This window comes from Ctenopharyngodon idella, chromosome 5 (genome assembly GCF_019924925.1).
Source record: "Ctenopharyngodon idella isolate HZGC_01 chromosome 5, HZGC01, whole genome shotgun sequence".
In the NCBI taxonomy this organism is placed as follows: domain Eukaryota; kingdom Metazoa; phylum Chordata; class Actinopteri; order Cypriniformes; family Xenocyprididae; genus Ctenopharyngodon; species Ctenopharyngodon idella.
This window is the reverse complement of record NC_067224.1, coordinates 3810814-3837912: the sequence shown is the minus strand read 5'-3', so window position 1 is coordinate 3837912 and position 27099 is coordinate 3810814. Positions and strand designations below refer to the sequence as shown.

The window sequence follows — 27099 nt, the reverse complement described above, 5'->3', positions numbered from 1 at the left end:
TTTAAAGTGTAGCTACCTAAGAGTAAGAAACAGTCATGAAGGTGTACTCTCTTTAAGTACAGTGAAGTAGCCTTTTATTTCATTAATATTATATGACCTGCAAGTACAGTTTTTTTTAAAATATACTTTTAAAAATTGAAATACACTAAGTGCACATTTAGTACTATTAAGCACCATATTTTTCACAAGCATATGCATTAATCTAATGTGTAAAGCCAGATACATTCCCTATGCAGACATGAATGCTTGGTTAACACATCACATGTATGCTGTCTTATCTTTACTTTAACATGTAGCAGCAATATAATTACTTTCAAATGTCTGTCATTAAACCAAATGTGTTATTAAACCAAAACATGTGCCATTAAACCAAATGGCAGTTGTAATGTTTTGTAAGTATGCAAAGTGCCATGGGCCGTAGATGTCATGTGACTGATCACTCTACTGTATATTAGTGCAGATATGAACAGATAGGGAAAACCTACTAAAAGTGTTTTTCACACTATTATGAGCTCACTGGTGAAGCGTCTACCACAATATAATGAAATTTTTTGATGTTTTTAAAATGTTTTATGCTACAAATATATATATTTTGTTAATACAGCATCTACCGGCAGTGGCTATTTAATGAAACTAACCCTGTCCCCATGTTCCAGCTTGAAAATATAAAGGCAAAATGGACTGAAGAAGTAGTTTACACCACAGTACTATGATGCAAATGCAACTTTTGTAATGACCGACTTCCTAAATTGTGTACATTTTAAAAATAATTAATTTATTTTATGATTTTAATTGTTTGATTTGAGGTTTAATTAGGACAGATGTCAACTTAAACTCCATGTTTTGTGACTGTCACATGCTCTGCCAGGCGTTGGAGCGATGACCTGGTCTCCTCTCGCATGTGGGCTGATCACAGGAAAATACAGCGATGGCGTTCCAGACTGTTCAAGAGCCGCAATGAAAGTGAGTCATAAAGAGTTTGTCAAGCGTAGATTTTCTCTCCTCCCTATATGTATCTCTTTTCAATTTCTTGATGTCATTTGATTTGATATTTTGTTATCTAATGCAATGACATTCATATTACAGCCCTGTACTTGATGAATACATGGTCTCTTATCAATGTTCGATTGTTTTTTAGGGTTATCAGTGGCTAAAGGAGCGAGTGTACAGTGAAGAAGGGCGCAGACAGCTTGCAAAAATCAAAGAGCTCCATCTGGTGGCTGACAGGCTGGGCTGCACGGCTGCTCAACTTGCCATCGGTGAGTCTTTCTGCTCAGCCACACTTTTGACTATTGGTGCAAATGGTCTGGTTGACTTTCAAGCTTATTTTAGTCAAGAATCATTTTGTGTAAAGTCAGCCAGTCATATTAGAGCATGCCAGACTGAGAAAGTGCTTGCCGTTTTTATATGCAATATGCATCAGACAGTCATTGAACGGTCTGTGCATTCAAATGTCTCCATGTTCTTAATAAAAAAAGTCCTTGTCTACAATAACATTGTGAAATCTCTCACTCAGCGTGGTGTTTGCGCAGTGAAGGGGTCAGTTCTGTACTTCTCGGTGTCTCAAATACAGACCAGCTTCTTGAGAACCTTGGAGCCCTTCGGGTAATAAACACAACACACACACACACACACACACACACACACACACACACACACACACACACACACACACACACACACACACACACACACACACACACACACACACACACACACACACACACACACACACACACACACACACACACACACAGAGTTTGTGTTTTAATATATTTTAAAATAATTTATTCCTGTGATGAAAAACTTTCAGCATCATTACTCCAGTCTTCAGTGTCACATGATCCTTCAGAAATCATTCCCTTGTGAAAAAAGAAGTGTGCTTAATTGTATTACATGTGTATTTGCAGTGCACTTTAAATCTTAAAAGTAAATAAAAAAAATAAAAAAAGATATACTTGCAGGTAATATAATATTCATTAAATAAAAGTCCACTTAAGTGTTCTTAAAGAAAGTAATCTACTGTAGTTCTAGACTACTGTTTCTTAACACACTTAAGTACACTTTTAAAATGTGCACTTTTATAATAATGTAAAATTAAAAGTTTTACTTTAAAATCTTTTGTCATGCACTTATTTTGATATGTTGACTAACATACTAAAGCACATGTAAAGTAATTATGATTTATAATTTTTACTGTAATGTGTGTTATTTTTAAATATTTTTTAAATGTACTATATTTGCAACTTTATCATTACACATAAATGTGTAATTACAAATATTTAAATACATGACATACTGTACGTTTCAATAGAAATGACATTAAAGTATATTTTAGCTTACCATAAATGCTAGAAATTCTACACTTAATTCACTTAAGTAATTATGAAATTACATATAAAGATGTACTTAAGTGGGTAAAAAGCACTCTTAAGTTCAACTAATTGTATCTATAATACATTTAGTTGTATAAATTCATTTAATTGTAAATAACATGCAGTTAAGTGTCTGAAAACATTACATTCAATTCACACTTTCTTTTAAAGTATATTATTTACATAATAATTACTTTTTTTAAGTGTGCTAAAGTGTGCTTCTTTCTCACAAAGTTTCAAATATTCTGATTTGATGTTCAAGAAACAAATCGTATTATCCATGTTGAAAACATTTGTGTTGCTTAATATTTCTGTGGAAACCGTGATACATTTTTTGATACATTTCTTTGATTAGAGAGTTAAAACGAACAGCAATGATTTAAAATAGAATCTTTTGTAACGTCTTTACTGACACTTTTGATCAATGAGACACAGCTGTTCTAATAACACTGTTTTCATATTCTCTCCAGGTGCTGTCTCAGATGACGCCTCAGACTGTGAGCGAGATGGATGCTCTCCTGGGCAACAAGCCTCACTCCAAGAAAGAGTCACGTGCGTGAGGGAACTAGAGAGATGACATGAACATGTGCAGCCAGAAAAGACAAAGAAAGCAAGGGGGAAAAGACGGAACACGGCGTACCATCGCTTTTCTGCTCTCCCGTATATTACAACACCTGCATGCCTTCTTCAACATGCTTCCAGCCCATACCGCACTGCTTTCTGTAACCCTACTCAAATATCCCAACATAACCTACCAATTAAACATGGAAACGGCTGTCTGCAACATCACAGAAATGCGACGAACGAGAACTTTTCCATTTCTTTATTCGGAGAGACTGAATTTTCAGTCTTCCAGGAGGAAGTACTACCGATTGAAGGAGGTGAATGAGTGTCAAAAAACTTCTTTATCAGCAGGCCCAGACGGAATCTGTTCTTTTTTGCAGTTTCCATTGTGGAATTCCACTGTTTTCACTACGGAATTCCACTGTTCCAACTGCGGAATTCTGTGCAATGGATCAAATGTGATAAAATGACTTAAATGAAGCTAAGAGTGCTATATTATCATTGGCAGCTGGAAGCATTATCAAATATTTATTAAATGAACAATGTGCCGGGCGAATGATGTGTAAAAGTTTGCGAATCGTGGGCATTCTGCGGAAATCTGCTCAGATTCCGCGTGGGCCTGGATGTGCGGGTGTGTGCTCAAGAAAGTATGAACGAGTGTTTGCGCGCGTGCATGAAGTGACTCTTTCGCTCCAACTCTCCAATGCTGGTGTTGCACCTGAGTGACTCGGAAAATGGAAGCCAGGTGGACTTTACACAAGCGGAGATGTTTCTGAGGTGCCCGTCCCGTTTGTTGGGGCGTTCGCTGCCTGTCACATTTCATTCTCGCGGTGCAGGAGAGCGTGGCAAAGACTCCGGCGTGTGACGGGAACAACATGCAGCAACTGCAAACAGCTGTTTGGACACATCACAAGTCTTCCTCCATTTCCCTCCTTTCCATCTCTCCTTGTGTTTACAATGGTGCACCTGTCCCTTTAAGAGAAGTTAGGGGAGGGGTGTGTGAGTGTGTATACGGTACCTTGCAAACATATTCAGACCTTCACCAATTCACGCATTTAAAAACAAGTCTTTTAGTCACTATTACAGACAACTGATGCAGAACTCTTCCCACATGAAAGATACCTCAAACTAAATTAAATAAATAAAGGATTTAAATGGATTTAGGGGAATAAAGAAAAAGAAAGAAGATCAGTAAAAGAACAAGAATAAGAATCACTTTAACTGTTTAAGAATGAATTTGAACTTTTTGCAAATAATAGTTCTATTTAATAATATGCACACATTCAATATTTTGAAAACTCAAAACAGAAAAATGCTTCTAGTCTCGTCGCATTCAGTTATGAATGACATTTTTTTTCCATTCAGAAAGCCAAATTTGACATAAAAGTTGTTGGTCGTTTAACATTTCTTTAGTAAAACTGTTAAATGTTTATACTACTAACATCTTACCGCTCACTCTTTTACCATTAAAAACTGAAGCGCTTGAAGACAATGTGATATAAACCATTCCAAACATTGATTTCGTATGAATTGCACAGTCATTTGTATGGATATGTTTGATTTTTTAGGACAAACATAAGCATGATCCCTAACCCCGCCCCTTAAACCTAACCATGAGTGTAATGCATGAATAATATTTGTATGAATTCATACAAATTAGCCACCAATTCGCCGAAACACAAAATAGTTATGAACTGCCGTGAGAATGAGTTGTAGCAATGGTATAAAAATTCTACTTTAGTTTGAAAATCTAAAAAAAGATTTTTGTTCAGAACTGAAACTGAAAATTTGAATGCAAACATCATTAAAGTCGTGATAAAAAGAAAGTAGCACAGCGTGAGGGCGGGACAACTCACATGAGATCCACCAATAGCAAACCACAAACATCCAATCAATTCCCACAACAAATCAGGTCCCGCCCATTTCACGCAGATGTATGTTTGGGAAGTATGACTGGGCCAGATACGGCAGGGACTGTTTGCTCGAATAATAGCAGGCAAAAAGAGGATCATTATTTTTGCAAATCTGTTTTTGGTGCTTGTTTGGTGGTGCAGAAGATACACACCTTATATGCAGGATTTGTAATTCATTATAATTTAAAAATTGGTTCCTGGTCTGAATACTTTTGTAAGGCATCACATGTGTGGGGCTTGGCTTCAGCGGTCAGCATCCTTTGCACTAAGTGGACAGAGTCATAATTTAAAAGTCATAGTTCACAAATAGTCATGAGGGGTCATAGGTTAACATGACCAGAGAACTGTGCTAGTATTGCTTTGTGTGTTTGACAAATACAAGCTGCGTCAGTGACAATGAAAAGCGAAGCGCTTCACTTTTAACGTGTTTGTGTCATTCCATGATTTCAGATAGAAAGACACAGATTGGCTAAATATCTATTGTTCATTTCCCATCAGTCATTACTGAATATCACAATGTGCAGTGCCTCAGAATGTGGCTCATAAATCCACCTGCTGTTACCACAGATAATCATTTGGACTGATCCTCAGCTTGCAAAAATAAAAATGTTGTTTACAGTAGTGCATTTAAAATGACATCTAGGGGCAAACGCACCACAAGGTTTAAAGCTGAAATGTGAAGATCGGCTGATACTTTGTACAGAGAAGGTTAGTAAGAGATTTTCTCACATTAGACTTGTGGTTACACTTTCAAAATTGTATATATTTTAACATTTATCATATTACAATGCCTTGCCCCATAGGCTTCCACTATTACGAGTGCATTACTGTAAAAATGCATCTTTTATTTTTGCAAACTAAAGCTACAAGGAAAAACAATTTTCTGTGGTAATTTGACAGCATGCTGCTAAACCCTATGGGAGCTTGTTTCCGCCACGGAATAAAAAATCAAAAAGTTAATTGCGACTTTTTATCTTGCAATTCTGACTTTATTTCTCACAATTGCTAGTATATCTCACATTTCTGAGTTTATAACTTGCAATTCCTCATAAGTATGAGAGATAAACTGGGAATTGCGAGAAAAAAAGTCAGAATTGTGAAATACAAACCAGAATTGTGAGATAAAAAGTCACAATTACCTTTTTTTTTATTCCATGGCAGAAACAAAGTACCCAGTCAAAACAAAAAGACAAAAACATTTAGCTCAGCACAAAAAACAGGCACAGACAGAATTATACCCTGTATATTGAACTGAGATCAGTTTTGCAATCTTTTAATATGGGTAACGTGTTGAATTTGAGAAACCGGACCTAGGTCAGCAAAGCTAGTAAGATTCACTGTATTTATTACACTTACAATCTGATTCTTTATTTTTATGTTGTTTGAAAATTTACTGGAAAGCTTGATGTGCTTTCCACAAAAAAATCCAAGTATAAGCTTTACGCTGCGTTCACACTGCCAGCGACTTTGGCTATGTTCAGACTGCAGGTAAATCAGATTTTTTCCCAAATCAGATCTTTTCAGGCAGACTGTCCACACCATTAATTGGAAGTGATCAAATAAGATTTGTGTGTCCAGTGATGCTAAAGACAGTTTGTAATCCGATTTGAGCATCCAGACTGACACACATCTGTAAAAACCTGACTGGAATCACATTTCAAATCACTTCCATGTGGTTTGAATCAGATTTTTTTTTTTTTTTTTTTGCTATCCAGACTTTCAGAAATCCATCTGGATAAAATCTGGATATGCAAAAAATCAGATTTTTTGAATCTGAACAGTCTGAGGTTGCTATAGTGGGTGTTCCCATACTGGTTGCCTAACGTTTATGAATGACATTCACGGATGTTATGCCATGTTGTAGACAACGAATCAGTTTTCTTGCCATTAAAAAGAAACATTTTGGAGGGAAAAGTCTAAATATAAAGGGAATCAGTACATAAAATGCTTAAAATTAAAGTTGAACGAGAAACAGCGAGTGCTCTTTGCCATCACGGCTATTATCTGCAGCGAATATGGCACCAGTCTATCTGGTTTCACAAAACTATTCAGGCACGGCGAGTACCACATGGAGACATATCATAAATTACAGGACAGTTGATGACTGCTAACATTAAATCTCCTCCATCTTGCCACCGACCAGGGTTGGCAGGTTTTCACAACAAAACCCACCCAATTTCTACCCAAAACTAGCCCAAACGCATTTCAGGGGCTAAATATCATGTTATTTGTGATCGCTTCAACCCACGAACATAAAAAACAACTCGCTGCAATAGTGTTAAAGTAGCCAAATTCCATGGGAAAACCGTGGACTTGGCAACACTGCCGTCGACACTCTCCACTACAGGATGTAGTGATGGATCACATGCGCTCCGCTGACTTCACTCCTATTGGTTGTCACTCCCGAAAGTCGCTTTTCATTTGCATAAAGTTAAACATGAGTGGTGCAGGGATGACAGGTTTATTAGCATCATACTGGTACCCTTGACAAAAAACCAATAGGATTTTTCCATAAGCTTTTGGATTATCACAAAAAAATACAGCTCTCCATTGAAATGAATGAGATTGTGTCGCTCTGTCACTGGTAGTGTGAACGCAGCTTTACTCTATTAAACAGGGAATGCATAGCATAACAGATCTGAGATCAGTTTTGCTGCTTTTCTCAGCATACTTAAAGGTAAAGGGCAAATGGTCAAGCTGGTCCTGTGTCACTTCTGAATGAAGCAACACAAGTCCCTTTAGTGGTAATCCAAGTTCACCTCTGTATTCAGCACTGGCTGGTTCTACTGTCTCTTTGTATTTACAGTGCTCAATGACTTCTGGAAGTATTGCACCTGAGTTGGTTACTGAAACATTTTTTGGCAAGATGGAAAGGCATCGAAATGACTGATCTTTTTTAACCAACATGCATAATCATTAGCAGGACTGAACTATCATTAGTGTATATCACTAATGTATATATACATTTAGTGCACTCCCTCATATGGTAATTTTGCCTGAATATGTTAAATTTACTGTCATGCAACAAGAAAAAATGAGAAAAAAAAAAAAAAAAAATCAACAACAACAAACAAACAAGAAACATGCCCTGTACTGAATGTATCTTGCTTGCCTTTAAAATGTGTGGAGAAAACTATTGTCACAGGAGTCATTTATGTCAACTACTGGAGCATGACGATCACAGCATGATAGACTCAAGCACTCATGCGCACATACACACGTCTGTGTTGAAGAATGATGTGAATGTCATCCAACAGCACAAATTCACAGCACACAAGACTCTAAAACACATCTAAAAGGTCATTTAAAACAAATCCAGCATTTTAAAAGTGATTTGACATTCAGGATATTCTCTGCCTGAGTAAGTCTTTCAAAAACATGTTAGGGTTTAAGTTCATCCCATAATCAACAGAAAAAGAAAATGAAGTATGAGCCAGTTTTGTCAGACAGTATGAAGCAGCTGTGAGAAAAAAAACATACCAGTGATTTATCTGATGAAACAAACGTTACACAACTGCATCCTCGAACCTCTTGCGCATTAGACATTACAATGAGTTCAGCAGTATTCATAAACATTTTTACTCATAAGTAGGGATGCAAGTGATTTCAATCATATTTCAAGCAATTCAAAACCATCATAGTGAACAGTGAGCATCTGAAGTGTCTCAGCTGAAGGAAATAATACATGATTTATCGGCTTTAATATATCGGCCAAATTTTCTTATCTGGCCGATAACGTTCAGATTAAAAATGATCATATATCGTCCGAAACCAATATGGTGGCCGGTATGTTGTGCATCCCTATTCATAAGTTTATAAACCCCATGCAGAAACTACATGGTCTGTATTGTTTCATGAGGATTAGGGTTGTTGTTTTTTTTTATTTAGTACCGTCCTGATTGTTACTTGACAAATCATACATATATTAATCTATTTATGAAATACATATATGCTCAACTCCCTACAACTGTAATACGCAACTAGCAGCCAGTGATACTAGAGAAAAACACTAGAGGAATTTTAAAAAAATATCTTTTTTTTGTTCCACAGAATGAAGAAATGCATACAACCTTTGTGAAAAATATGTACACTTTAGCATAGTTTTAATAACAGTACTTATTATGGAAATTCTATACTTTGAAAGAATATACTTAATGTAATTTTCATTTGTCTTATTTAGATGTTAATCGCAATTAAATAAAAAAAAAATGTATTATAGTTTGAATTTATATTAAATACAGTTAGCTAAACTTTAGAGTGCTTTTTTGACCAACTTAAGTAGGACTAAAGTACATCTTTACTTGTAATTTCATAATTCTTTTGTCTTTTGGTTTTATGATTAAAGATACTGCTGAATAAGAAAGATAGTCACTCTCTTTAAGTACACTTAAGAGGCCTTTTATTTCAATAATATTTTCTGTACAGTTTATTAAAAGTATTTACTTTTAAGATGAAGTACACTAACCCCTGGTTCCACAAACAAAGCTTAAGCTAGCTCTAGAGTAAAATGCATGTTTGAGCTGTTTTAACTGAAAACAACTTGTACTGACAGATCTTAAAATATGTCAGTGCCATTGTTTTGTCTCAAGATGCACACCAGTAATGTGTTTTTCTAGTGTTCGTTTATACAGTATCTCACAGAAGTGAGTACACCCCTCACATTTTTGTAAATATTTTATTATATCTTTTCATGTGACAACACTGAAGAAATGACACTTTGCTACAATGTAAAGTAGTGAGTGTACAGCTTGTATAACGGTGTAAATTTGCTGTCCCCTCATATAAACTCAACACACAGACATTAATGTCTAAACCACTGGCCACAAAAGTGAATACACCCCTAAGTGAAAATGTAAAAAAAGGGTTCAATTAGCCATTTTCTCTCCCGGTGTCACGTGACTCGTCAGTGTTACAAGGTCTCAGGTGTGAATGGGGAGCAGGTGTGTTAAATTTGGTGTTATCGCTCTCACTCTCTCATACTGGTCACTGAAGTTCAACATGGCACCTCATGGCAAAGAACTCTGAGGATCTGAAAAAAAGAATTATTGCTCTGCACAAAGATGGCGTAGGCTATAAGAAGATTGCCAAGACCCAAAACTGAGCTGCAGCACGGTGGCCAAGACCATACAGCGGTTTAACAGGACAGGTTCCACTCAGAACAGGCCTCGCCATGGTCGACCAAAGAAGTTGAGTGCACGTGCTCAGCGTCATATCCAGAGGTTGTGTTTGGGAAATAGACGAATGAGTGCTGCCAGCATTGCTGCAGAGGTTGAAGGGGTGGGGGGGTCAGCCTGTCAGTGCTCAGACCATACGCCGCACACTGCATCAAATTGGTCTGCATGGCTGTCGTCCCAGAAGGAAGACTCTTCTAAAGATGATGCACAAGAAAGCCCGCAAACAGTTTGCTGAAGACAAGCAGACTAAGGACATGGATTACTGGAACCATGTCCTGTGGTCTGATGAGAACAAGATAAACTTATTTGGTTCAGATGGTGTCAAGCGTTTGTGGCGGCAGGTGAGGAGTACAAAGACAAGTGTGTCTTGCCTACAGTCAAGCATGGTGGTGGGAGTGTCATGGTCTGGGGCTGCATGAGTGCTGCTGGCACTGGGGAGCTACAGTTCATTGAGGGAACCATGTGACCAGGGCCAGTGGTTTAGACATTAATGGCTGTTGTTGAGTTATTTTGAGGGGACAGCAAATTTACACTGTTATACAAGCTGTACACTCACTACTTTACATTGTAGCAAAGTGTCATTTCTTCAGTGTTGTCACATGAAAAGATATAATAAAATATTTACAAAAATGTGAGGGGTGTACTCACTTCTGTGAGATACTGTAAAAGATACTTAAATATCCTAATTGAACTAAGACCTAATCCTGGCTTAGGCTAAGCCCTGTCTGTGAAACTGGCCTAAAAGTGCAAATTCAATACAATTAAGCACACTTCTTTTTCCACTAGGGAAGTTTGGAATGACAGGTGAGTACATAATGAAATAATTTACATTTGTTCTTTAAGAACCAAGGGTCATGTACATCTTTAATTCAGTTATTTTGTCTCTTTACATCAAAGAGAGTCAACAGGATTGTAGTGTACAAAAAAAAAAAAAAAAAAAAAAAAAATTCAAATTCCTCATAAAACAATGATGAACATATATCTGAATATCTTAGCAGAAATATATCTGAATATTTTGCTTGTATGTGAGTGTGTAATATCAGATGTGGATGGCACAGCTGACCCAGTTCTTTCGCAAAGGGTTGAAAATAGCCATGTGGCAGAAAGCGGGTAGATAAATGTGTGCTGGTTTAGTGTAAAATATGTGCCTCATGTCCCACTGAGAGTGGGAGTGTTGAGATCATTGCACCAGTGACAATGTGCTGAATGTGCATAATACAGTACAGTAGCTACAGTACACACACACATACTTAATGCTCCAAAATCACCTAAATAAATTAGTTACAGATTATTGTGCCTTTCATAGTAGAGAAAAGCAGTCAGCAAGAATGATTGTGTGTATGAGCATTAGTATGCATTCACACATGCACATTTGCGTATGTAATCTAAATGTTGAATCCTCTTATTTTTACTACTACTGCTTACCTATTTATCTGTATTAGGAAATTATACACAAACAATTCATTGTGCCTTTATGAAACAAATACATCACCTGGGACAATTAAGGCAAAATTATTTATTTTTTCAGTTTTAGATCATTGTCAGTTAAGAACTTAAAAAAGGTCAAAATGGGAATAACAGCATGTCCTAAACGGGTGTTACAAGAATACAGCAAGAATTCAATGGTTGTTATCCATGATTTATTCTTTAACCAGAACTGTCTAATAACAGACCTTAGTCAGTGTAGACACCATATTGAATTTAACATGGAGAAAAATAAGGCTGAGGGATGTGCGCTGTATAAAAGGTCATGTCACTTTCAAAAACTGAAAAATCTTATGGAGTTGTCGTCTACTGAAAGTCTTTTGGAAAGATATTTCATCATCTGAACAATCAGCATCTTAGGGTGCAGTATTTGGCTAGTATCAAAGAGTCAGACTGTTGACTATCGGTATAAAGTCTGGTCCACTCCGCAGCTTATTCTGGCCAAAAATATGAATCAAACACCAAAGATTGTTTCCCTGTACGTTAAATGATGCATGAAGCGATAAATATAACAACACATCAGATCATTCGGTTTTTAGTATACAGCTGCTGTATGTGGAGCGGGATTTGAACTCCGCTCAAGTTGTTTGCATTGCGAACAGCCTTTCGATTGTTGCCAACTCTCATTGAAAATGATTTACTTTGTCGCTTTGCTGCAGCAAAACATTGTCAGTGTGATTGCACCTTAACAGAGAAGAGACAGAATCATTAGCCGAGTTTCCATTACAGATTTGCGCAAAACTTTTGTCAATAAAAAAAAAACTATTGCGAAATGACAGCGTTTCCATTACCTGATGTAATGCGACTAAAGCATATTGTTTTCCTCTCACGATAAGTCATTTCAATTAATGGTAAGGAAAGCATCTTATACTTGGGATCGGCCACGTATGAGGTGTTTCTGGGTGTTTCTCTCTCCTATCTGCTTCAAGGTCTTGATAAATTGTGGCATTTCTTTGTTTAGAATCCAGTAATTATTTAGTCTTTTATGAGTTTAATAAAGAACTCTGTCTTGTTGTCTGTCCAAACATACCGCTCCATCTTTAAAAAAAAATGATTGACTTTTACCTACGCCAGGTGACCTGTAAATGCAGAAAAACTGTTTCCATTGCAGTTTTGCAAAATAATCCTTTTTCAAATTGCCTGAAAAACCACCTCATGCGAGCGTAAAACCTTTTTTGTGATATATGGGAGTTTTGGTGAAACTGACGTGCTTCCATTGGGCGTATTTTCAATTTTCAATTTCAATTTGCGCAATTTGAAGGGTAATGGAAACACGGCTATTGTCTCTTTATCGTAATGTGCCTGATTAGGACAAGGTAACAAAAAAGAAAAAAAGAAAAAGAAAAAGAATTTGCTACCTCAACTATTTGCAATCAACCGTGTAAGGATTATGTATCCCATGTCTTTTTATCACCTAACAACAGAAGACAATTTCTGAAACACATGCCCCTCAGGATGCAAGAATAAAAACATAAATAAATGAATGGGAAGATAAAAAAGGAAAAACATCAGCTATAAAAAAGGCAGCATCCAAAGCAGTTATGAGTCTGAGGGCTACTAAATCTCCAAATTCTTTGGCTTTTCAAAAGGCACAATGTAAAATCATCAGATATCCAACAGAACTCTCCAAACAGCTTGATAGGCCATATAAAGTACTTCTCAGGCCATAGCGTCAATGTTGCAGTGCACTGTGCGACATAAGAAGCTCAATTCTCTTGCAAATACATATGCTTTCAATTTATAACCTACTTATAGATAATATATACATCTGAATAACATAGATATGTGCGCACATAAAATCAGGTATTGTAGGTGCAGGTATGAAACTGCAATATGTACATAAAAATTCAGGTGCATAAAATGTTTCGTACAGCATTGTTATTGCACTAGGGAGTTTCTCCCTTTCTGGACGCTCCAAGCATCTAAAACCCTTCCACAACAAACCACAACACCGTATATCTGAGGGTCCGAGGTTTCTAAGAGTCCTTTCCAAGAACTATGCAAAAGATCATGGTCTCCACAGAGGAAATCAGGTCTCCATGGGGGTGCTGTTGCAATCTGGGATAGAAGGTGGATTGGGATTGCCTTCAGACCTTAGTTGGGTCATCTCTGGAGGGTTGTCCTGATTATGAGGGTGCTGGTAGTGGTTGTACTGTGAGTTGGGGTGTTTGTAAAGACCTTGTCTGCTTTGGTTGTAGTTATAGTGCTGGAATCCATCTCCAACAGACTGGTCTGAAGCAAAATTGGGATTGTACCAGGAGTAGCGTGCTCTACCTTGCTTGTGCTGCCCTTGGACTGACCCACCGTCTTTACGCTCAGCGTTCCCAGCCTGCTCGTTGGTTAAATATCCATCGAATGGATTCCGTCCTCGGTTTCGTGGTCGTTGCCTGTTACCCCAGTTACCGTAGCCTCTGTTACCGTGATTGCGCCGTTGTTGGTGATGATTGTGTTGCCATTGGCCCTTGTTTGGCGAGGGAGAGGACTGGAAGGTATGAACCACATCAGGATCGGAGGACGACTGAGCAGATGGGTCCTTTCCACCTTCTTGGCTTGCAGACGGGCCCCAGATGAAGCCTCTGTGCTGGGGATTATTCTTAAAGGGGAACTGTAGCTTCCTCTCTTGAGGCGGCAAAAAACGTCCGGTGCCTGGTAAGAAAGGCCCATTGGGGTTGCGAGGGGTTTGAGAATTGAAAGATGAATTTGATAATCGAGATGATGCCGTACTAAATGGGTTGTTCTGAGAGTGTCCTGAGGGAGCGGTGTAAAGGGCATTGTTTGGCTGATTGTTGGTTCCTTTGCGCCGTTTAGGGTCGTGATACTTCTCTGGGTACTGCCAACGATGACGACCCCGCCGGTACCCAGAATCCTCATCGCGTCTGTGGACTTGTGCTGCCGGTTCATCAGCTCTGGCCCCACCAATTTCGATGTCCTCATCGTCACCCTGAAATAAAAATACCATGAAAATCTTGACATTGGCTTTAAAGGTGCATAAAGTGAATTGTGTCTGTACTTCAGTGTATTTTCTTCTTTCTGTACTTTATTAGGAACTAATACTTCACTACATTCCAACGCATAATATCTTACTTTTTACTCCATTACATTATAAAAAAAACATATGGAAGCTTGTTTCCACCATGAAATAAAAAAAAAAAAAAAAGTAATTGCGACTTTTTATCTCACAATTCTGACTTTTTTCCTTGCAATTGCGAGATATAAACTCACAATTGCTAGTTATAAAGTCAGAATTGAGAGTAAAGTCAGAATTGCGTGATATAAAGTATTTTTTTCTTGCAATTCTGACTATAAGATGCAACTGCGAGTATATCATGCAATTCTAACTTTATAACTCACAATTGTTTATATCTCGCAATTCTGAGAAAAAAAGAGTTCTAAAGTCAGTTCTAAAGTCAGAAAAATCAGTTCAAAATCATTGCGAGATTGAATTGAACAATTGCGAGAGAAAAAAAAAAACGCTATTCTGACTTTGTAACTCGCAATTGCGAGTTTAAATCTCGCAATTCTGAGAAAAAAAGTCAGAATTGAGAGATAAAAAGTCACTTTTTAAATTACCTTTTTAATTTTTTTTTATTTAGTGGCAGAAACAAGCTTCCATAAAAACATATTGTTTCTCACTATTTCAAAATCGAGAGCTGCTCCGAGATGTGATAGTAATATCAGTGAAAGACAGTGATTAAATCTCTGTTCTCAGTGGTGTCAAAATAAAAGTCTTGCTTTATCATCCAAACAGAACTCTTAATGGCCAAAGCCAATAATTTAACAAAAACAAAACACAATATTGGCCGATTTATTGGCCTTGGCAATATATTGGTCGACCACTACACGACTACACCTTTAACACAAGAACATGATTTATATATTTCCTTCTTCAATGATTATTTATTCCACAAGCAAAACTGTCTAATAATAGGATGGTTACACAAGATGAAATCAAACACAATTTGTTTTTAAATGCCATTTCGGGACAGGTTTATCGGAAATAATCAATGCCGTATTAACAGATGAATAATTCAACACAGTGACTATTTTTCTTCAGAATTGATAATTGCATAAATTTTAAGCACAACTTTAGCAGAAACTTTCCAGGCAGGCTGGTGCACCAACTCCTGAAAGTTGCATAAGGCAAGTCAATCAGATTTTCAGCTAACACTTGCCAGTTTTGTTTGCATCATACAGTTAGTAAATGGACTGGGGAGAAGTGTAGGTACATTATGTGGCTGTTTCTAGATATATGAGCGTTACCTCAACTTCGACAGGGAATATTTTCTCCATCTTCACCATGCGATCCCTCAGCGATCGTATCTCCTCATCCTTCATATTATTCTGCAACTTCACTTCCTGCAGTATATCAGTCAACTTGTCAATATGAGCCTTGAGATCTCCCATATCGGTCTTTCCTCCCTCATTCCCTCCTCCTCCTCCTGTTGTTGTTTTTTCCTCCCGGTCTCCCTCCTCTTCTCCGATGCCCACAGTCTCACATACGTCCTTCGCCACACTTTTCCAGGTCTCTCTCTCCTGAGGGTCTTTTTGGCCATATGTCCGACAAAGCTCTTTCATCCTGACAATGGCCAAGGCCTCGATCTCTTGCCGTGTGTGCCTAAAGTCTCCAAGCGCCACCTAAAGAGGAGACATAAAAAGAGATGCTCCTATTAATGTAAACTCCTGCTTATGTAAGTGTCTGAAACATTATACATTAATATACATAGACTTTAATATACATATGGTCAGTGACAAGCCAATCAGATTGGTGCATGCAGTTTTGAGAAAGTTTAAAATTTATATTTTAAAGGATCATCATTATGGTCTAGTATGTCTCTGTAATGTACTGTAGAACAATGTTAACAATACATATAATATTCTTTCTCAGTCCTGAAACAAACCATTTTCAGGAGCCTGCATTTCCCATTTTAGATTTAAAGTTAGACTTGAACACAATGAGGCACCTCATAGCAGATCTCTTTAACAGCCTGTGTGCGAAGCTCTTCCAAGCTGAGTCTGTGTTTGGACTCCTGGGAGGCAGGTATGCGGCGGCGCTGGGGGATCTGATACACACGTAGCGGCTCCCTCCTCTTCCCACTGCTGGGCAAACCACACTTCTTCACGATAGACTGCATCTACAAACAATCAGCGAGAACAGAAGACTTACTTCCTGTCCAGTGTCAGACATTAAGTGTTCAGAAACAGCTACGCACAGTGAAACAGTATGGAACAGAATGCAGTGGTCTTGAGATGAGCTTTTAAAGCTCAAACTATTTTAAAGCCGCTTCTCAAAAACACTCAAGATATAAGATTATATTATTTTTAGATAAATGACAGCAAGATGCAATGATTAATTGATTATAATGTAAATTAACTGATTGTAATGTTTATAATGTAACGCCATGTCACCTACCACGGATATATTCATGGCGAGAAAAAAAGTAAAAAAAGAAAAAGTAAAAAACTATAAAATATAAAACAACAAATAAAGGAAAGTAAAAAAAAATTTCTAGAAGGTTTTTTAAAGTCTATTTTTGATAACATCTAAAATTAAATCCGGTCTTCATTAAAAATCATGAGATGCAATGAAAAAAAACCTTGTCAATAATCAAAAGCTTATTTAGCCATTTATGTTTTATCAAGAATAAAATGCATAATACATAATATTCTAATAAAAATTTCCTTTCTTTCTTGGTAATATAGCAAAATACTGCATATTTATTAGCATAACATGCAAGGTATGGGAAATGTTATCCTAAAAAATAAATTTCTTTTTTCATATTCTCACTCTCATGTTGTTCCAAACTATATAGCTTTCTAGCATGGAACACAAAAGCAGAATTTATGAATATCCTGGCCGTTCTTTTCAATACAATGAAAGTGAATGAAGACTGAAAAATGACTAAAAAAAAGCATCATAATATATTCTATAAGTGGTTCATGTAACCTGTGTGCAAAATTCCAAAAAAACTCTTGTGAAGCCATATAAAAGCTTTGCGACAAAAGCTTTTTGAGCAATGATTTAAATAAAGTAATGCACGAGTTTGGATTAAAATATATATAATACAGCTTATTTAATGAATCAACAACCTAAGCAATTTCAAAACAAGGTTGGTTGTGCATGTGTTAGACAGAGAGACAAACCAAGTAAACAAGTCAACAGAGTTCAGGATTGTTGCACTGGTGTTACAGTGGTGTGTGTCTGACCTTGTTGGCTGGTAGTTTCTCTCTGAGAGAAGAGATGAGCCTCCAGCTCTCCTCACAGGACCGCTTATCTGAGTCATCACCACTGTCTGAATCCGCATACTGCACACAGAGACAGAAAGACACATTAGCTTGTTTCTAAAACCTAGTGAGCTGCATTTACTGTAGCTTCTATGGCAACGTGCTAAATGTCACGGGACCTCTTAACGGACTGATTTGGAGCGCTCTACATACAGTAGCCAGCCATTCTGCCCACCACACACACAGCGCTCCTCACACAAAGCACTCAGGAGGCTGGAGTCATGATACAGTTTGATGCAAAGCTAGGTCCACATTGAAAATCTGGAATTCAAAGACTAATTTAAAAGTATTATGCAGTATTGTATTGAGAAAACATCTGAAACAAAGAAAAACGTTTATAACAAGGTTATAACAAGGGTATAGGGTACCAAACTGACCCCTGCCCATCTTGATCTTTCTAAACGAGAATGATTGGGACACAATGTGTGGGTAGAATAAAAGCCCGATATACTTCAAGAGAAATCGAAAAACGAACCGGTGTGACATCATTCAGAACAAAATCAGGCCAAAACAAAGTTATTCTGGAGTTTCTTTCGGGAGTTTGAAACAGCTTTCCAAAGCGAACTTTCCGGCTGGTAAACACCTTCATACTACCATTGGTCTGTGGCAATGATGTAATAGGTAGGTGTGGCTCTGTGGCTCCGCCTTCTTTGATGTGGAAACCTTCTCCGGTTCGAGGTCAGACATGAGTAAAACATGAACACAGTGGAGAGCTGCTTTATTGTGGAAAATTAAGTCCTAATTCTAACTGAAAGCGAAACGGACACTGTTTTTCAAGTTGAATACTTTAAAGCTGCTTGCTTTTAAGCTGTCTACTGTATAAAGTGGTATATAAATAAACATGACTGGAGTGCTGAATTGCAGAGCTGGTGCAAACATATCCACATCGCTATGATCAGATGCTTTCTTAACGGCTGTATTCTCACCGCTGTCATTTTTGTTGTGTGATCATTGTGTTACTGAGAGGAAAGCACATATTTATATATTCATCTAAGCACTGCTCTCAGCAATGTGGGCGGCGTCAGGATGTTTGCTAACAGTATACCGCTGCTCACTTATTTCAAACCTCTTTTTACCCCTAAGTGAAGAACAGAAAAGAACTTCACCGTGAGTATTTAGGGGCCTTAATGCCATGGTTTAACTGGCAAATATTAATGATCCATATGTTAACTGTTCCACATTATGTTACATAATGTGTTAACTGTTACACATTAATTCATTTAGATATGTCTGTTAGAAAGTGTTTTTAATTATTAGTTATTTTAGATATTAAAGTAAAAAAAAAAAAAAATAAAAAATAAATAAATAATAATAATAATTTCTAGCCTGTTTTTGTCCCAGTCAGTACAGACTTGAAAGAAAAACTTTTGGCATTTGTAATGTCTATTTAAATACTTGTATTATTGGTTAATGGTTATTAGCAGGTTAATAATGTTGGTTAATCGGTTAAAAGAATTTTCTAAAGGCCCCGTTTACACCTGGTGTTAAGATGCATTTTGGTCGATCGTATCCCATAGTAGACGAGGGAGACACATTCCCGTTTACACCTGGTGTTTTAATCCTTTTGCCCACTTTCAACCACTTCTGTCCTGATTTCTTCGAGGGGAGGGTCTATGGGCGGGTAAATGTATGTAAATGTATGATCTTTCGATCTAATAGATGAAATAAACTTTTGTGACTGTTTGAACGCATTTGACCACAAGCGTCTACACTACAAAAGCAATCCAGTCAAATAAGTTGTCGCCTTCCACTGAAAGTGGTCGAAAAATGGACAAGCTCAAAACGTTTTAGACCCCGTTTACACCTGTATTTAGCATTGTTCACTTGTAATCTGATCGACCAAATTGCATCTTAATACCAGGTGTAAACGGGGCCTAAATCTGCATCACAAGAAAGAGCAGAGTTTAGGACAGTGGTTCCCAAGCCCGGTCCTGGAGTACCCAACACTACACATTCTGTATGTCTCTTTTATAGTGTTGTCAAAAGTAACGACTTTGGTACCAAATCGGTACTGAAATTTGAAAAAAAATGTGACGATACCAGCATTTCCCCCTAGCATTTTGAGCACTGTTGAACAGATTCTCTCTGATTGGTCACTGTTTTCACACGCTCAACAGATATGTCTGTGATTGGCTACAATGATCAACACTTCAAAAACATGTTGTAAATAGATATCTTTGATGCTCTTTACCGAGCGCTTACACGAATACAAACGGGAGTGTTTGAAAGCAGGCGTCTATTAGTGGATATATTAGGGATCTGCTGATAGACGGCTGCTTTCAAATGCTCCCATGTGTATCTGTGTAAGCGCTGTCTTTGAAGCGTTGATCATTGTAGCCAATCACAGACATATCTGGTATCATCACATTTTTAAAATTTCAGTACCGACTTGGTGCCAAAGTCGGTACTTTTGACAACCCTACTCCCTACTTTTCTTACCAGTCTCTGCTGTTCCAGTATCTGGTCGGCCTCCTCCTTCTCTTTGCGGTACTGATTCTCCAGATCCTGCAGTCTAAGACAGAGTGGGTTTGAGAGAGAGAGAGAAAACATTAGCAAGGAAACACCAGCTGAAAAAAAAAAAAAAAATAGCTGAAACCAGGTTTTACATGTTTTTTTGCTGGTCTAGAAGATTGATCAGATGGACTACCAACAAATCTTGCTGAGGTTGACCTGTAGACCATTTTGGTCATGACTAGTAGATCACCTTGGACCAGCAACAAACTAGAAACCTCGTTCCAAAAACCAGCTTGATCACACATTTTTATATTCATTTCAGATACATTTTTACAAGGCTATGACAAATCTTTCCATATAGCAACATCTGTTAAATGTGTTTTTACCTCTTCTCCATCTCCTGCTTTATGTCAATGCCTTGTTTCTCCAGCAGTTCTTTCTGTGCGTAGCTCCAGTCCACTGGCTCCCCCTGCTGTTCCTGTGTGGCACTGCGCTCTCTCTCTAGACGGGCCTGCTCAGGGTGGTTAAACCTGAACACATGGTTCTTCCCCATCACTATACGGTTACCTATACAAGCAAAGAACAAACAAGTTTTCAGGCTATAGTATGTTTTTGTAGGAAGATACATTTTGGGAATTACATGTTACTAGACTACTATTTCTGCATCACACAAAACTGTGCATAGTATGACAATTTTCTGTGAACAGAATATCCAGATGACCACTGACATTTGCCATAAAGTAAAGTATACAACCAGAGAGCAATGCACTGGTTGCTGTATCCCACAATTCAACTTGACTCTCCTTCTTTCTTGACTCATCAACTGGCAAGCGGCTATGGGAGTGATGGTAAAATTGACATCTTTCTCTCTTCTGACTGCCGTTATCAATCTCTCTCTATTTTTTTTCCCTCTTTTTGAAAGTTGTGAAAACAATATTGTGGAGTTTTTCTTTTGCTATTTGAGCAAATGGGAACACAAAAAACATATTTAATGTAGTCTCTCATTCACTGCTATAATAGTTTACCCAACTATGACGACTTCCGCTTCTGAAGAAACACGGAAATGTGAAAAGGGTCTATTTAAATGCTATATGTTTGTTCGCTGATTGTGTTCTGAATGTGAACGAAAGTCTTATGGATTTGGAACAACACAAGCATGAGTAATTGATGACAATTTTCATTTTTGGGTGAACTATCCCTTTAAATGGATTTAAAAATGCAAAATAGCTGCAGTTATTTCCAAATGAAAGTATTTGACATGTTTACAGTTGTCCTGTATAACAGCATTTTATTTAAAATAATAGTAGGCAGTATGTACTGCAAGGTCTGTAGTGTAGTAAACAATATACTAGTATTCCATTCTGAACCACAGAAATAAAAACACATCAAAAAATGAACTGAAAAAAAGTCACCTTGCTTGAGTACAACACCGTCATTGATGCGTTTGCCATTGACGTACGTTTCTGCTCCAACTAACGGCTCCAAAGTCACCACCACTGCAGACACACACACAGATATTTAGGTTTGAGACCTGATTACATGCATTTCAAACATTAAAAACATAAAAATGGCTTTGTTATGCCCAAAGCATCGCTTGTTGATGTGGCAAAATACATCGTCTTTAAAACCATATTGCCTTATTAAACTACTAGGGCTGTCAAATTTAAAGTGTTAACGCATGTAACTATTTCAGTTTAACGTGCTAAAATATTTAACACAATTAATGCAGCATCCATTTTTTCCCATCATCCTTCAGTTAGCATTACATTATATGATCACGCTATCATTCATTCAAGCGCTATTAAACCATTCAAGCGCAATAAAACAAAAAAAAACAAAAAAAACTTAAATCTGTACTGGTGTGCTGTCTGTGAATCTGTGTGACAGACACGCATGACACACAAGCCGCACGGTGGCCGCATTGAGTTCTCTTTCACACTTGAATGGACAAAAACACACAAAAGTATGCCCAAATGCCCACTTTAGCGAGTATCTCCATAAGCACAGGCTTAAATGAGTTAAATAAAGTCTTAATGTCCGTAAAGAGTCAGATCTACATCATGTGCGTCAGGTCTTAAAGTGACAGCAGCCTAATAAACTTGCTGCTGTCTGTCATTAATGATAATCAATGAACAAAAGACAAACAGAAAATCACTCACTGCTCTTGACTGAATAACGTTTGTAGCTTTAATAAGGATTAACTACATTTAATTTATAATTTATGCAGTGAAGACTGAAGTGTTTGATAACTTATATTTCCAACCTGTTAGATCAAATATTTAAAATATACTGTCTTTATGTTGTTTCTACATTAATTTGGAGATTAAATTGTGAAATTATTCCAATATAAAAATATATTAAAAACTTTAATCATGATTAATTACAGAAAAATGTGCGATTAATTAGTTAATTTTTTTGCAATCGATTGACAGCACTAATAACTATTATATAACTATATGGCTACTTAAGTGACATAAAACGTATGGATATTTATGTAATATTTTACATACATGTAGCCCTACACTACCGTGTCAGTAATATTTTTTTTGAATATTTTTGAAATACAGTAAAACACTTAATATTGAGAAATACTATTCCAATTTAAAATAACTTTTCTGTGAATATATCTCAAAATACAATTCATTTGTGATCAAAGCTGAATTTTCAGCATCATTACTCCAGTCTTCAATGTCACAAGATCTAAAAAGTTCTAGTAATAGAAAGTTCAACAAAACAGTATTGATTTTAAATATAAATATTTTGTAACATTGTCTTTAGTGTCACTTTTGTGCGAATCAGTGAATGTAATGAAAGTCATGTGACTGCTCTCACCCTCGTTATTGTCATTAACTTCACTGCAGAAGACGCAATGCAGCTCCTTTATAAACTGACCGCTAAGACGAATATCCACATCCTCCTGACCAACCCTGCAATACACACATACACACAGCCATGAGACACACAGTGCAGTATTTACACAGAAACATCACTCCTTCAAAAACTCACTGCTCACCTAGTGACTCCATCTTTAATATAATAGATAAGACACTCTGACATCAGAGGATCCTCATTCAGATTCACCAGGTGGGGCGTCTGGGGAGAAAAGACATGCTCAAACACCTGGAAGCACTCTGGACCTAATGAGGACACGTCATGTGCTAGGATAGTTGAGTATGAGTAGAAACCATATTTGTATGTTTTAAAGAAACTTTGAGACTCAAGGTGTGGTCACATTAGCAAAATCTCAGTGAAATTTAATCGGCAAAAAGTTCCACTGTCTATCATCAGTAGTGTAACTATGTATGAAGCACAGCTCACACAAGTCACTTTCAAACCAAGCAGATTTTTGTTAGTCAACGCAGCAAATTTGCTTGACCAACCTGAACCCGTTGTGAAATCAGCATAGGGTGAACTTTCGCCCTCATGCAAAGTTCCTGATTGATGAATTCCAATTAAAATGTCTGGATTTCGTCTGAGAAACCATAAATGTGTCCACACCTTTAAAGCTGCTTTGACCAAATGTGTATTGTATATAGCATAATTCAAATAAATATGACTTGACTCACTCTTTTGGGTGAGAAAACACCCACTGTTCCTCCATCCTCTTTCACAGACACACCCATCTCAGCCAGCAGTGACTCTCTAATGCGTCATAACAAACAGAGACAGTGTGGGTTTCACATTGGTATCAGTCTCACAGAGCCAGACTTTTGACTATCAGCATAAAGTCTGGTCCACATTGCAGATTATTCTAGCCAAGGACTGAGTTTGGAGTCATCTGACTGACATGTAAAGTACACATAAAGTGCAACAAGTGATTAGTTGGTTAAGGTGGCATCTAGTGGTGTGCGATATGTATCGTCTTCGATATCATAATTATTGTTTTAATGATGTGCAAGCTGACATTTTCGAGTAGGTCACTTGCTTTGCAAAAACCACATAAAACTCCTTGATGCAGCTGTGTGATGCACTGTATTAAAAGCCATTAGAATGCACCCAAAATACAATTTTCAAGAGTTTTGTTTTATATTTCTAGTCAAATAATATACACTGTGTTCCAAATTATTATGCAAGTGACATATCAGTAGGATTTTAGTACAATAAACATTCAGATTTTAGTTTTTCAAAGAAAGTGTTTGTTTGTTTTTTATTTTCCATGTCTTTTTAGATAACTGGTATCAATCTCAGACAGGTTTGTTGGGTAGTTTGCCAGGTCTACTTGGGTAAATGGAAACCCTACTTAAAAAGGTTGTTCCACATTATTAAGCAAGTCACCGTTCTCATGCAATATGGTGAGGAAGAAAAATTAATGGAGATTATCGAACTATCATAAGATATGTGAGTGATTTACAGCACAAGAGAACTCAGAAACTTTCATTAATAAGCCTTTATCTGACTGTCAAAAAAAAATTAATTCTATTAAAAGGACAGCTATAAAAAAAAAGCCAGTGTTGAGCAGCAAACAGGTATTTGAAGCTGCTGGTGTCTCTGGAGTCTCAAGAATCTCTCCATGCAGGCTGACAGTTGTGCATAAAGTTGCATTTCAGCCACTCCTAACCAAAAGCTCCCAAAGAGAAACATTTACAGTGGGTTTAGAAATACATGAAGACTCATTTTTAAATAGATTTATTCACTGACTAATGCCGAACTACAATGGATTTCTGGATGTTTGGTGAATGACCACTACATTCCAACAAGGTTACGATGTCAGCAGGGAGCTAGAGGGTGATGATTTGGGCTGGAATATTGGGAAGTGAGATGGAAGGTCCCTTTAGGGTCTCTGATGGTGTCAAAATGACTTCTGCAAGATATGTGGAGTTTATAACTGACCATTTTCTGCTATGGCATAAAAAGAAGGATTTCTTGTGAAATAAGATTTTTATTAAGGACAACACACTATCCCATGCTGCAAAAAAACACCACAGCAATAAAACTGTTTGAAAATGTATTTCTAAACCCACTGTAAATGTTTCTCTTTGAGCTTTGTTTAGGAGTGGCTGAAATGCAACTTTATGCACAACTGCCAGCCTGCATGGAGAGCTTCTTGAGACTCCAGAGACACCAGCAGCTTTAAATACCTGTTTGCTGCTCAACGCTGGCTTTTTTATAGTCCTTTTAATACATTTTTTTGACAGAAACTTTCCTTAATAAGCCTTTATCTGAGTGAGTTGTCTTGTGCTGTAAATTACTCACAAATCTTATGATAGTTCAATAATCTCCATTCAGTTTTCACACAATATTAGTTGTTTTCATGCCTTTTGCATAACATTGCACCATTTCATGCTTTTCATCTTTAGTAAGATTTTTCTTCCTCCCCATATTGCATGAGAACGGTGACTTGCTTAATAATGTGGAACAACCTCTTTAAGTAGGTTTTCCATTTACCCAAGTAGACCTGGCAAACTGTTTAACAAACCTGTCTGAAATTGATACCAGTTATCTAAAAAGATATGGAAAATAAAACAAAAACATTTTCTTTGAAAAACGAAAATCTGAATGTTTATTGTACTGAAATCCTACTGATGTCACTTGCATAATAATTTGGAACACAGTGTAGTTAAGCAATATCAAACAAGCAAGAGTGCCATTTTCCCAATTATCAGCACGATTGTGAATGCCATTTTGAATTTATAACAGTTCAATAAAAAAATACATTAACTTTTGTTACATTTTAGACAATATTGTTAAAGGGTTAGTTCACCCAAAAATGAAAATTTTCACATAATTTACTGACCCTTCAAGCTTTATAATGGGAGTGAATGTTACCTTTTTTTAAAGCCCAAAAAGTGCATTCATCCATCATAAAAGTAATCCATACAACTCCAGGGGGTTAATAAAGGCCTTCTAAAGCGAAGTGATGCATTTTAAGAAAAATATCCATATTTATAAGTTTATAAACTGTAATCACTAGCTTCTGGTAACATCCGTCCGCCCGTTCACGAGTGAGTCAAGTTCCGGCGAATGACGTAGGATGTAGGAGTAACGTAAACTTAGGTGAGAGTAGACGCCTCTCGCGGTTCAAACAAATAGAGCTGGGCAACAAACTCAAGCTCCTCTGACATTGCTCTTTAAAAATTCTCATTTTAGACTTATAATTCGTGACCGGTGTTTTGTTTTGCTCTCTCCTCTGCGCTTCCGTGTTCATCAATACGTCATGCGTCGGGTCAGAAGTCACTCTTCCACCGGAACTAGACTCGCACTTAGGATGGCTTGAGGGTGAGTAAATCATGGGATGATTTTCATTTTTGGGTGAACTATTCCTTTAATATTGCATTTATTTTGTCAATGCATAGCGATGCTTCATTATTGAATTAATCAGTGTTTTGAAAGAATCAGTTTAATAATTGATTCAATGACTGAATAAATCAGCTGTTTGAATGTCAGTGGATTAACTCATTAAGACAGTGACTACTGGCAGTTTTTGTTTTATATTTAAAGTATTTAAACATTTAAAAAATCATAGCATTGTTCAATTGTATATGCAGTGTAGACACATTTAAGCATTAAATGCATCTGTGTAATCTTGCATCTAAATGCCAATTCACATGCAGCTTCTGTGCAAAGATGGATTTTGCTGATATGGATGTAATTTGGTAACAGTCTCTTTTTATTCTAATTGAATTTACTGATTAAAATGTAACAATTTGACTTAAATTAAATCTTAATTCAGTCCATTATAACAGTTCATGTTATACTTGTGTACACATTTTGAATACTGCAAACACTTAGTTGGACTGTGCCTGCTCTTACCTGTCCTGTCGTATCGACTCGGTTTTCCTGAGTTTCTCCTCCCATGTTTCATTCAGCTCTGCAATTATCTTCTCCGTTTCCTGTTAGACATTAACATTGGCT

General features: G+C 37.0%; 2 protein-coding genes across 7 annotated transcripts in view; one reads left to right on the top strand and one right to left on the bottom strand.

Moving 5' to 3' along the window:
• LOC127513509 (voltage-gated potassium channel subunit beta-3) overlaps positions 1 to 7985 on the top strand; it is a 47606-nt gene extending 39621 nt beyond the window's left edge. For all 3 annotated transcript variants that reach the window (XM_051895354.1, XM_051895353.1, XM_051895352.1), the window contains 4 exons: positions 869 to 963; positions 1139 to 1259; positions 1517 to 1605; positions 2846 to 7985. In XM_051895354.1, coding sequence (XP_051751314.1) covers positions 869 to 963; positions 1139 to 1259; positions 1517 to 1605; positions 2846 to 2935 — 395 coding nt within the window. In that variant the 3' untranslated portion in view covers positions 2936 to 7985. The remainder of the gene's footprint in view (positions 1 to 868; positions 964 to 1138; positions 1260 to 1516; positions 1606 to 2845) is intronic.
• Positions 7986 to 11527: 3542 nt separating this feature from the next.
• The window catches only part of kif1c (kinesin family member 1C), a 60177-nt gene continuing 44605 nt past the window's right edge, over positions 11528 to 27099 (bottom strand). For all 4 annotated transcript variants that reach the window (XM_051893413.1, XM_051893411.1, XM_051893410.1 and 1 more), the window contains 11 exons: positions 26998 to 27077; positions 23814 to 23889; positions 23261 to 23340; positions 23080 to 23174; positions 21660 to 21743; positions 20634 to 20814; positions 20233 to 20305; positions 17716 to 17814; positions 16473 to 16643; positions 15772 to 16146; positions 11528 to 14452 (listed from right to left, as the gene is read on the bottom strand). In XM_051893413.1, the coding sequence (XP_051749373.1) occupies positions 13541 to 14452; positions 15772 to 16146; positions 16473 to 16643; positions 17716 to 17814; positions 20233 to 20305; positions 20634 to 20814; positions 21660 to 21743; positions 23080 to 23174; positions 23261 to 23340; positions 23814 to 23889; positions 26998 to 27077 (2226 nt within the window). In that variant the 3' untranslated portion in view covers positions 11528 to 13540. The remainder of the gene's footprint in view (positions 14453 to 15771; positions 16147 to 16472; positions 16644 to 17715; positions 17815 to 20232; positions 20306 to 20633; positions 20815 to 21659; positions 21744 to 23079; positions 23175 to 23260; positions 23341 to 23813; positions 23890 to 26997; positions 27078 to 27099) is intronic.